General features: G+C 36.4%; 1 protein-coding gene across 1 annotated transcript; it reads right to left on the reverse strand.

Annotated features, from left to right (window-relative positions):
- Nucleotides 1-8,932: 8,932 nt before the first annotated feature.
- On the reverse strand, nucleotides 8,933-9,877 carry LOC123232187 (olfactory receptor 10H1-like). The gene has a single exon (XM_044658562.1). It carries the CDS (start codon nucleotides 9,875-9,877, stop codon nucleotides 8,933-8,935), a length of 945 nt encoding a protein of 314 aa, XP_044514497.1.
- Between the last annotated feature and the right edge of the window lie 1,938 nt (nucleotides 9,878-11,815).

Genomic DNA, 11,815 nt, shown 5'->3' on the forward strand with positions numbered 1-11,815 from the left:
CAATGTACTAAGGCATAAAAGCTTAAAAATCAAATGCAGAAAAGCAGAAACAATAAATGCAACTTTTACAGGTCATAATGCAATAAAATTCTAACCAATAAGGGTTCATGCAGGGGAAAACTAAAAATTAATTGTAAACTAATTAATATAATTCTTCAAAACAAATGAGTAAAAGAACAAATCAGAGAAACAAGAAAATGACAATGAGGATACAACATATCAAAATTTATAGGATACAGCCAAAGCAATAGTCAGGGGAAAATGTATATCCCTGAGTGTTTATATCAATAAAATAAAGAAAAAGTATATCAATGAATGGGGCATGCAACTAAACAAACTAGAAAAAGAACAAATTAAAATCCCCAGTTAAAGACTAAATTGGAAATCCTAAAGTTCAAAGGAGAAATTAATGAAATTGAAAATAAAACAACTATTGAACTAATAAATGAGAGTAGGAGCTGGTTCTATGGGAGGAGGGAGAAACAAAATATTTAGAGTATTGGCTAATTTGATTAAAAAAAGAAGAGAATCAAATTATCAGTGTCAAAGATGGAAAGGGTGATTGCACCTCTAAAGAAGAGGAAATTAAAACTATTATTAGAAGCTATTTCACCCAATAATATGACAATAAATCTGATAGTCAAGTTGAAATGGATGAATATTTACAAAAATATAAATTTCCTAGATGAACAAAAGAAGAAATAGAATACTTAAATAATCCCATTTCAGAAAAAGAAATTGAGCAAGTCATTCATGAACTCCCCAAGAAAAAATCCCCAGGACCAGATGGATTCATAAATGAATTCTATCAGACATTTAAGGAACAATTAATCCCAATGCTATATAAACTATCTGGCATAATAAGCAAAGAAGGAAGGTTACTAAATTCTTTTTATGACACAAATATTGTGCTAATACCTAAGCCAGGAAGATGAAAAACAGAGAAAGAAAATTACAGACAAATTTCTTAATGAACATTGAATCAAAAATCTTAAATAAAATACTATCAGAAACTACAACAATATATCACAAGGATTATTCTTTATGACCAGGCATGATTTATACCAAGAATGCAAGGCTGGTTTAACATTAGGAAAACCATCAGCATAATTGACCATATCAATAATCAAAGCAACAGAAATCACATCATTTTTTCAATAGGTGCAGAAAAAACCTTTGACAAAATACATCATTCATTCGTATTGAAAACACTACGAAGCAGAGGAATAAAAGGACTTTTCCTTAAAATAAAAAGCAGTATTTATTTAAAATGATCAACAAGTATCATCTGCAATGGAGATAAGTTAGAAGCCTTCCCAGTAAGATCAGGAGTAAAGCAAGGATACTTTATTACCATTATTATTTAATATTGCACTAGAAATGCTACCTTTGTTTATTTGTTGTTCTTAAGAAATTTATATATATATATATATATAACCTTTATATATATATGTATATATATATAAAGAAATTTATATATATATTTAATTTAAATTTAAATTTTGAGTATTTTCCCATATTACTTTTCATGTTCTTTCCCTCACCCCCAAACACCCCTCCCCCACAGACGCACAATTCCACTGGGTTTTACATGAATAATTGATTAAGACCTATTTCCATATTATTGATAATTGGACTAGAATTATCAGTTTGGCCAATATGACAATAAGGGTAAATGATAAATGTTGGAGGGAATGGGGCAAAACCAGGACATTAATGCATTGCTGGTCAGATTTTGAATTGATTTAGCCATTCTGGAGGGCAATTTGGAATTATGTCCAAAGAGTTGTGAAAGAATGCATACCCTTTGATCCAGTAATACCACTACTAGGTCTGTATCCCAAAGACATAAAAAATGGGAAAAGACAGTTTATACAAAAATATTTATAGCTACACTTTTTGTGGTGGCAAAGAATTGGAAACTGAAGGGATGTCCCTCAGTTAGAGAATGACTGAACAAATTGTGGTGTATGATTGTGCTATAAGGAATGATGAACAGGATGATTTCAGAAAGAACTGGAAAGATCTAAGTAAATTGATTCAGAGTGAAATAAGCAGAACCAGGAGAACATTATTCACAGTAATGGCAATATTGTGGAACAATAAAATGTGAAAAATTTTGCTAACAGCAATACTATGAGCCAGAACAATTCTGAGGGACTTATGAAAAAGAATGCTACCTATTTCAAGAGAAAGAACTGTTAGTGTGTAGATGTTGATGAAAACATATGACTTATCACTTGTTTATTTGGGTATATGACTTGGGATTTTAGTTTTATAAGATTATTCACTTATAAAAATGAACAATATAGGGGCAGCTGGGTAGCTCAGTGGAGAGTCAGGCCTAGAGACAGGAGGTCTTAGGTTCAAATCCAGCCTTAGACACTTCCCAGCTGTGTGACCCTGGGCAAGTCACTTGACCCCATTGCCCACCCTTACCACTCTTCCACCTAGGAGCCAATACACAGAACTTAAGGATTTTAAAAAAATGAATAATATAGAAATATATTTTGCATGATAATACATGTATAACCCATATTGAATTACTTGTCAGCTCCAGGAGGAAGGAAAAAAGGAGGGAGACAACATGAATCATACAACTTCTGAAAATGTATGTAGAAATTTATTAAAATAAAATGAAGATAAAAAATAAAATAAAATTGAAATAAAAGTATGCCACGTGAATCAAAAACAAATATTTCAATGTATTATTTGAGATTTTACAATTCAAAAATAAATATGATTAAAACAATCAATGGGAGAGAGAGAAAGAGAGAAAGAGAAAGAAAGAGCTAGACAGAGAAGGAGAGACAGAGAGAGAAAATCTGACCTCCCCCCACATCACTGATTACACCAAGTGCACAATCACTACTGGAAAAGCCCTTGTCTCAGATCCTATTGGCATGGTACCTGAATTGACTCCTGGATTCCTGGAGGCTCATCCCCTGACCTTTCAAAACTTTCAAGAGTGGAACCTCCATATGCCTTTACTTAGAAAGAAAGAACAAACACTGAGGCAGGCAAAGAACTGAGAGTAATTTTCCAGGAGGCTAAATGACCTCTGAAAGGAGAGGGTACAAGGCCTCTCTCCTTCCAACCCTGAATATCACTAGATGCTGTGAGCAAAGGAAGAAAGTCGCCAGAGTCGCAAAGAGAAAATGTTGAGGTCATGGTCGCTAGATATTTTTGAAGGTCCTTGTAGCCAATCAAAGAGCCTCCATTTCACTATGTGAGTAGTTTCTCAGAAACAGTTATAGAATACTGCATATTATATAACTATAACTATATATGAAATTAAAAATAAAATAAACTTGAAATAAAAGTATGCCATGCCAAAAGTATGTCATATCTATCTATCTACATATCTATCTATCTATCTATCTATCTATCTATCTATCTATCTATCTATCTATCTATCTATCTATCTATCTATCTATCTATTCAATGTTTCTCCGAGGCCCCTCTATTACACAGCATCAAAGATTTCTTAGAATCAAGCTCCCTTACCTTTAGTTGTGGGGATATGTCATCAGAAGTGCTCTATATATGTCTCAGATTGCTTTTACCCAGATAAGTGGCTCTCTACTTAACATTATAAGGGAAGGCTAAGAATAGGGTTAAGTACCCTAATTTCATTTTCCAATGCAGGAATGTGATTAGTTTAACCCTAACAATTCCTTTTATTTTTCCAGCTATTTACCTTGTTATGCTTCTCTTGAATGTCAAATTTGCTCTTCAAATTTGATTTTTGGCATCTCTCATTTTGTCAGAATTGCTTGAAAGTCACTCATTTTTCAAATATCCATTTCTTACCCTGAAGTATTATGCTTAGTTTCTCTGGGTAGGGGATTCTTGGCTGTAGGTCTAGATACTTTGCTTTGCACAATATCATATTCCACACCTTCCAGTCCTTTCATGAAGAAGCTATTAGATTGTTTCCGAATCTGAAGCTGTGGTTCCACAATATTCAAATTATTTTTATTCTGGCTGCTTGTAGTATTGTATTCTTGGCTTGGGAGGCCTGGAATTTGGCTATAATAGTCCTGGGATTTTTAAATTTTGGATTTCTTTTGGGAGTTGATTGATGGAATCCTTCAATTTCTATTTTCCTCTCTTGTTTAAGAAAATTTGGGCAATTTTCTCTTACAATTTATTGCAATATGGTATCCAGGCTCTTTTTAAAAATCTGGTCATTCAGGTGATGCAATGGTTCTTACATTATCTCTCCTCTGTTTTCCAGGTCAACTGTTTTTCCAGTGAGGTATTTCAGATTTTTTTCTATTTTTTCTTTCTTTTGAATTTGTTTTATTGTTTCCTGGTGTCTCATGCAATCATTAGTTGCCATTTGTCTGATTATTATCATAAGGGAGACATTTTCTTCCTTGTGGCTTTATATTTTTTTTTATTAGGGAGCTATTTTCCTGTTTGAGACAAAGATTTTTTCTTGAGGGAGCTGTTTTCTTCTATGAATTTTATTCTAATGGTTTTATTTTTTTCTATCTTCCTAAATTTTCCTCTGAGCCTCTTATTACTTGTGTTTTTCCCTTTTAGAGATCTTTCAGGAGTTCATTTTGGGCCTGACATCCTTTCACATTTTTCTTTGGGGCTTCACATGTTTGCATTTTTGTATTGTTGTTCTTTTCTCAGCTTCAGCTTGCATTTTGATCATCTCAGTTGCTGAAATAGTTTTTCAGTGTCAACTTTTTTCTCTATTTTTTTTTCATTTTGTGGTTCACCCCACTCCAGACTTTGCCTATATGCTGAAACTTAGCTCCATTCCTAGGATGAAAGGAGTATTGCCCCATGATTATATTGCTTTCTATTCCAGTGTCTGGCATTGCTGGACTATCTGGGTCCCAGATTAAGCTCTCTACAGAAGGAGTCTATAAGAAGGATTGCAGCCATTCAGTTCAGATGCTATTCTCACTAGGTCACATTGAGTCATGATGGGTTCCATCCTCTCCCACTGAGACTAGACCTTGTTGGGCTGAGTTTCTCCCACTGTTGCCTACTTAGTTTCACCCAACTTCTGGAATGGCTATATAATGTGGTGCCCCATTCCTCTCATTCCACTTATTCTTTGGTGTTTGGTATTGTGTTGGTTTCTGCTCTTCCCCTTCTGAGGTTGGATGGAGTTGGCTATGCTCATGCCACTGCTACTTCAGCTGTATCATGTCTAAGTTTTGCTAAGCTTTCTCTCCTCCTTCCACAGCAAGATGGACCCTCCTTCTTGCTCCATACTATTCTGGACCAGAGCATGCTTCACCCCTTATTCAGGATTCATTTTGAGTAGCTTTGCTCTTCTGTGGTGGTTTTGAGGATGGTTGGCATTCTGACTCCACCATTCTGGCCACGAAAAGTCAACTCCCTCATCTTGAGACTCATAATATCTGTGCTACCTATTTTCCTAGATTTTTAGACTCATCAAATATGATAATGGATAAGAAGCATTTTGAAAAACTTAAAGTTAGCTTTGGGTGTCTGTCTAGTGCCAAAAAGATGAAATTTTAACCTCTTTAATTTCTAATGATAACATCCAGTTCCATCCTCTGATACTAAAAAACCTGGGGAAAGCCATGGTCAGGGTATAATGGAAAGATTCCTAAGTGTGGAAATAGGAAGCCATAGATTCAATTTGTGCCTTGACCATTTACTACATTTTTTTTATCCTAGGACTCCATTCTAGGAGCATAGGGCCACAACCAGTAGGCAATGGGTTGCTCAGGGTCACCCAGCTGGGAAGTGTCTGAGCCCGGATTTGAACCTAGGACCTTTTGTCTCTAGGCCTGGCTCTCAATCCACTGATCTAGCCCAGCTGCCCCTACTTTAGGTTGCAGTTTCTTTAGCAGATGTAGTTTTTACAGGGTGGGGTTGCTAGCCCCACACCCAACCCTCCTCCTTTTTCATCCGGGCTAGGGACCATCCTTAGCCCAGGAGTGGTAAGGGTGGGTGATAGGGTCAAGTGACTTGCCATATGTATTTACTACATATGGTACCCTAATGTATTTACTACATATGGTACCCTAATGAAGTGAGTCATCTTTCACTTCATATGAGTCATATGTTAAATAAGAGGATTGGAGTTGAAGACTTTCTTGGGGCCCTGTAAATTCTAAAATTCTATAAATCTAATTCATTTTCTACATGATATCTCTTTAAAAGTCTGAACATGGAGGTCAGATCCTACCTAAGTTGTCTCAAGAGAAAATGGTACTAGTTCTTCCAATTCATCCTCATATGCTTGTGCAGGTATATTTTTGATTCCTCTAACAAAGACTTTATTTTACCTGAATATATTTCACCTTATTAGAATCAACCTACTAGGCCTATGGGGAAGAGGAATTGCATATTTCCAATTCATGAGATTCAAACTCTGATCTCTTATATCTTCAGTGAAAATAGGAACTGATACCATGAAGGTACATCAACCAAGAATACTAGTCACAACCTTAGTCATTGCCTTATAGATATAAGAAAGAAGTACTTCCTACCACTGAATACAAGGTTCAGTGAGTGGCCTTATATTCACTGTTTCCAGAGAACATGTGGTGGCAGTGAGGCTGCCTGTCCTACTCTGCCTGTGGAAATGCAATTACCAAAAAAGCTTTGGTCAGCAACTCATGAGCAAAAGGGAGGTCCTAGTAGTGCAGGCTCAGTCTGTTACCCAACCAAGTGGTTCACTTAGACTACTCCAAATCATTACATAAGACTTTCTTAGCAATAAATATGAAATTACTACTATCAGATGAGCATGGTGGAAATGAACAAGGTCCATGAAGGAACAAAGAAAGAGGGAAAGGAAAGGGTAGTATTTAGAAATGGGGGTTATTTTTTAAATTTTTTATTGATTAATTTAGAATGTTTTTCCATGGTTACATGATTCATGTTCTTTCCCTTCTCTCCTCCTTTCCCCTTCCCAGAGCTGAAGAGCAATTCCACTGCGTTTTACATGTATCATTGTTCAAAAACTATTTCTATATCAAGAAATGGGGACTCTACTTAAGGTTTTAAGCAATCCTAGTGTAGTGGAAGATCTGATCTCTGAGAATTAGATAAGGGTGGGAGACAATCATGCAGTCAAAGGACTGATAGTGATTGCTCCACAGACTAAAGATTTTGGAGGGGTTTTTGTAGGGACCTTCATCAATGTTCTCCCATCCATCTGTATGGTTGATAATATCTCTTGGTACAGGGCAAATAAAGGTCTGCTGAATATTCCAACCTTAGCCATCTTGACAAGATGAGATGGCTAATATCCCAAGAAACAGGGTAGATGATGGTCTTTTATTAAATACACAGGGAAAGCCAAAGTTCAAGAGGTGCTGAAGAAGTCAGTTAGAATTTTTTCCCAACAAATTAAAACTGCATCACAAGGTATAGGATCCTAGACAAAATTTAGAGCTTAAGAAACATCAAAGGATCAAAGAGCAATATATGTTTCCACTGCAGCAGTTTGGTAGGAAAGAGGCAACATAATGTCAGGGAAGAGAGTTGGACTTTCAGATAAAAAATTGAAGTCTTCGGTCTAACACATTAATAGCTGCATGATGTAGAAGTCATTACTTTTCTCTGAACTTGTGTCCTCATCTGTAAAATTATAATACCATAAGCTCTCCAGGTCTCAGAGGGTTGTTATAAGGAAAATGCTTTGTAAAGGACCATAGTGATAGAATTGATAATTATTAATCCCATTTCTTTTCTGCTTTCTCTTACATAGATTCACCCAAAAGTGTATGTCTCCAGATCCTGAGATGCTCCTATTTTCAAACAACTTTCTATCTCTCTAGGTTTCAGGATGTGGGAAGAGACCTTGAAGATCATCTAGATGGCAGCAATGCACTTGTTTTTCAGATGAGAAAACTGACTCAGAGAGGTTAAATGATAGCAGTAAAATAGACAAGAAGAATGAGAAGTATCTTTGGTTAATTCCTTCACAATAAATGAGAGGGAGGGAGGGAGGGAGAGAGGGAGGAAGAGAGAGAGAGAGAGAGAGAGAGAGAGAGAGAGATTTAAATCTCCTTTCTTTTTAATTTTAACCAAATACCTTTATTGATAAAAATCACTATGCAGTACACATTACAAATATATGTGTGTAAAATTTTTGTTACAAAAAATGAGTACTTGGTGAAAATTTGCTACACAAAATGAAACTGAAAAACTAAAATTATATGTGAGAAAAATATAGCATATCTGATGATCAAGAATAATCTAATTAATTTATGACTTTATTTACAAAATACTCATCAAATATTTTATAATAGTTCCATAAGATTGCCACAGACTACATCTTAACTAAGCAGCTTCTTTTGTTTGCTTAAATAAATTAATTGGGAGAAAAGCTAAATTATTTTAGCAAAATTGCCACCAAGTTAAGTATTATTAATTGCCCTTTCATGAGAGCATGTATTAAATGCCAGGTATTATGCTAAGTGTTAGAAATATAAAAACCAGAAAATAATATGGTTCCTATTCTCTAGGAGTTTATATTATAATGAGGGATGACAAGACTTAAAGGATGTTAGAAAGTTACAGAAAAATAAGTGTGCCAGAAATCAAGTGAGCAGGGTGACTGGGGTTTCTTATAATATGTAGGCAGGAACTCATCAACTGAGTGAATAGCCATAAAATCAAAAGAATTGTCAAAGATTTCATGCTCTCAAGAGGAAGCAAAGAGAGGAAATGAATCATGTGAAATCAGTGTCAGCTAGGTTGTGATCCCACTAATAAATGAGCTAATAAAAAGATAAGAACATGTCTCCTCTCATTTGGAATGTGAATTTCTTGAGAAAGGAAACTCTTTTTTCCGTTTGTGCCACTTTGCACAATACTTGTCATCTAGTATGTGCTTAAAATGCATTTGCATTCATGTTCCATAAGACTTGAATCAAAAATCAAACCACTTCTAATTCTTGACCTTCCTACAGTTTATCCATTACAGTCTTGAGGGGCACAGGTTCCTGAGGAAGACTTTTTTCAAGGCATCCTTAAGTTCCTTGTTTCTCAGGCTGAAGATGATGGGGCTCAGGAAGGGTGTCAGAACACTGTAGGAAATTCCCATTAGAGTATCCCCTTCCAGGGCTTCTAGGGCTTTGGCTTTAAGGTGTGTAACAGAGGCAAAACCATAGTGTATAACTACCACAATGAGGTGGGAGGCACAGGTGGAAAAGGCTTTACGACGACCCTCAGCTGAGGGGATCTTTAAAATGGTGGCAACAATAAAAATGTAGGAGAGGAGGATAAAGAGGAAGCAGCCAAGCAGGACTATTATGTAGACCACCCCAATCCCTAAGGCCACTGCTGAGACATCTCCACATGCTAGCTTCACCAATGGAGGCACTTGGCAGAAGAAGTGATGGATTTCATTTGGTCCACAGAAGGTCAGGTTAAAAATAGGAAGAGTGATAACTAGCCCCATGACTATGCCACTTAGCCATGAGGAGGCCACCAACCAAGCACAGCCCTGTGAGCTCATAAGCACACCATAGCGTAAGGGGTGACAAATGGCCACATAGCGGTCATAGCCCATGATGGTGAGCAAGAAGGCATGAGTGAGCCCAAATGAAAAGGTGAAAAACATCTGGTTGGCACAACCCCAGAGGGAGATGGTGTGGTTAGTGGAGACTAAGTCAGCAAGCATGCGGGGATTAATAGCCAAAGTGTAGGAAATTTCTGAAATCGAAAGAGTGCACAGGAAGAAATACATGGGCTTATGGAGATTCCGCTCACGCCAAACAGCCAACATGATGAGAAGGTTGCCCAGCAGTGTGAATAAATACATCAGCAGAAAGAGCACAAAGAACAGCAGTTGAAGTTGGGGGAATGGTGAGAATCCAATGAGGATAAATTCAGATACTGTGGTTTGGTTTTGTCCCAGCATGGAGGCTCTGGCAGAGTAGGATATGAGTAAAGCGAAATTATCAATGAATCACAGACTGAGAGTTGTAAGACTTCAGAGGGCATCTAGTCCAATCACTATTAAAGTATTAATCTTCTCTATCCTATTCCCAACAAGAAGTCATGCAACTTCAATTAAAAACCTCTAGTTTTTGAAGTTCACTAAGCTCACAAACAAATGATTCCTCTATAGGAATTAGTAGAACAGGGGAATAAGGAACAGTCAACAAAAATGGATGTGAAATGTCCTTTCCACTCTATTGACTATGCCATGATGCTTCTCTATGTTCAACTAAAATCAGACTCAACTTCTACCTGTGACTCCTTGTTCTTTCTTCTGGGGTTAAGTTGAACAGGTTTAATTTCTCTCATACAAAGAAGTACTTTAAATTCTTAAATATTAGCATGATTCCCCCCCCCCCCCAAATCTCCTTTCTACAACAAACCCTGTTCCATTAAACTTCTTCCACATGACTTTCTTCAGGCCCCCCTTCCCAGCCTGTTTGTCTTACTACAGACACTGGTAATGACCTTCCTAAAAGGTGGTTCTTGGATCTGAGCACAATACATCAAATTCAATTGGAGTAGAGCTAAGAGGATCAGGACACGTGTGTTCTCTTATTATGAATAAAGAATGGAACAGAAGAAAGAGTGCTAGATCTGAAAGGAGAGGATCTGGATTCAGATGTTTGCTGTTACTACCTGCGTGGCTTAACCTCATCAAGCCTCATCTATAAAATCAGTGGGTTGGACTAAATGACAACTAAAGTCCCTTCTATTTATAATCTTATGATTTCAGATCTTTACATATATATTAAGGTAGCCTAAGAATTCAGAGTGCTTTTTTTGGCTTTTATGTCACATTATTACCTTCACTGAGCGTGCAATGCAATTTTGTCTACTTTGTTCTATTTCCTAGTGGCCTTTTTTCTCTTAGAGTTCAAAGATACTTTAGAGGATTTGAGGTCTGATTCTTTCATTTTACAGATGAGGAAACTGAGGATTAGAAAGATAAATTAATTAGTGATGGCCACATAACTGACAAAGGAAGGATTTGAATCTGGTATACTCAAATTTTGTTTAAAATCCATATATAGGACTTTATATTTTGTCTCAGGCACATCATTTCACTTAACTGGGACTCCATTTTCCCATTTATAAAATGATGGTATTTGACTAGATGACATCCAAAGTCTCTTCCAGCTCAGAATTTATGATATTTCTTTATGATTTTTGTTTAATGATCTCTGTCTTTCTAAATGCTGCTAAATTAGCTGATATTGCTATAGATTTTTTGGTTATTATGTCACAGAGTTACTTTAAACTGAGTATGTAGTGCATAAGAAATACCCATTTTTTGCCTTGAACTATCACTTAACTGTCTTTTCTCTATCTTACAAGATTGGTTATTTTTTTGAATCCAATTATTAGTTTTCATATTTAATTTATTTTGAATCTGATTTTTACCAAATTTGGTCACAAAGTAACCTTCCAGAGCAGGAATAGACAGGCAAAACCTGTATCCTCTCCTAATATTCCTCAGGCTTACTGAGTCCCAAAGTATCATCCAAACTTTTCCTCTGCTGGTATACTCCACATTCTGCCTCAATTGCCCTGACTCCTGAGAGAGTTGGGCAGGTCTTTATGTCATACTTTCATGAATCACCTGCCCCAACTGCACAGAAGAAAGGATTGTCTCTCCCTCTGACCTTTCTCCTTGCTGACTATTTCCTCGAGATTTCCATCCATTGAAGAATCTGAAGCTCTTTCCTTTACAGATATTTTTCAGAATTTCCTGGACATCTGCTTGTCCAATGGGAAAAAATTACTATCAAAAAGGTCATAGATTTGACAGGGAAAGGATCTTGGAGGTCTTCTGGTCTAAGTTCCTCATTTTATGAGTGAGGAAACTGAGGTCTGG

This window comes from Gracilinanus agilis, chromosome 1 (assembly GCF_016433145.1).
Source record: "Gracilinanus agilis isolate LMUSP501 chromosome 1, AgileGrace, whole genome shotgun sequence".
Classification (NCBI taxonomy): Eukaryota; Metazoa; Chordata; class Mammalia; order Didelphimorphia; family Didelphidae; genus Gracilinanus; species Gracilinanus agilis.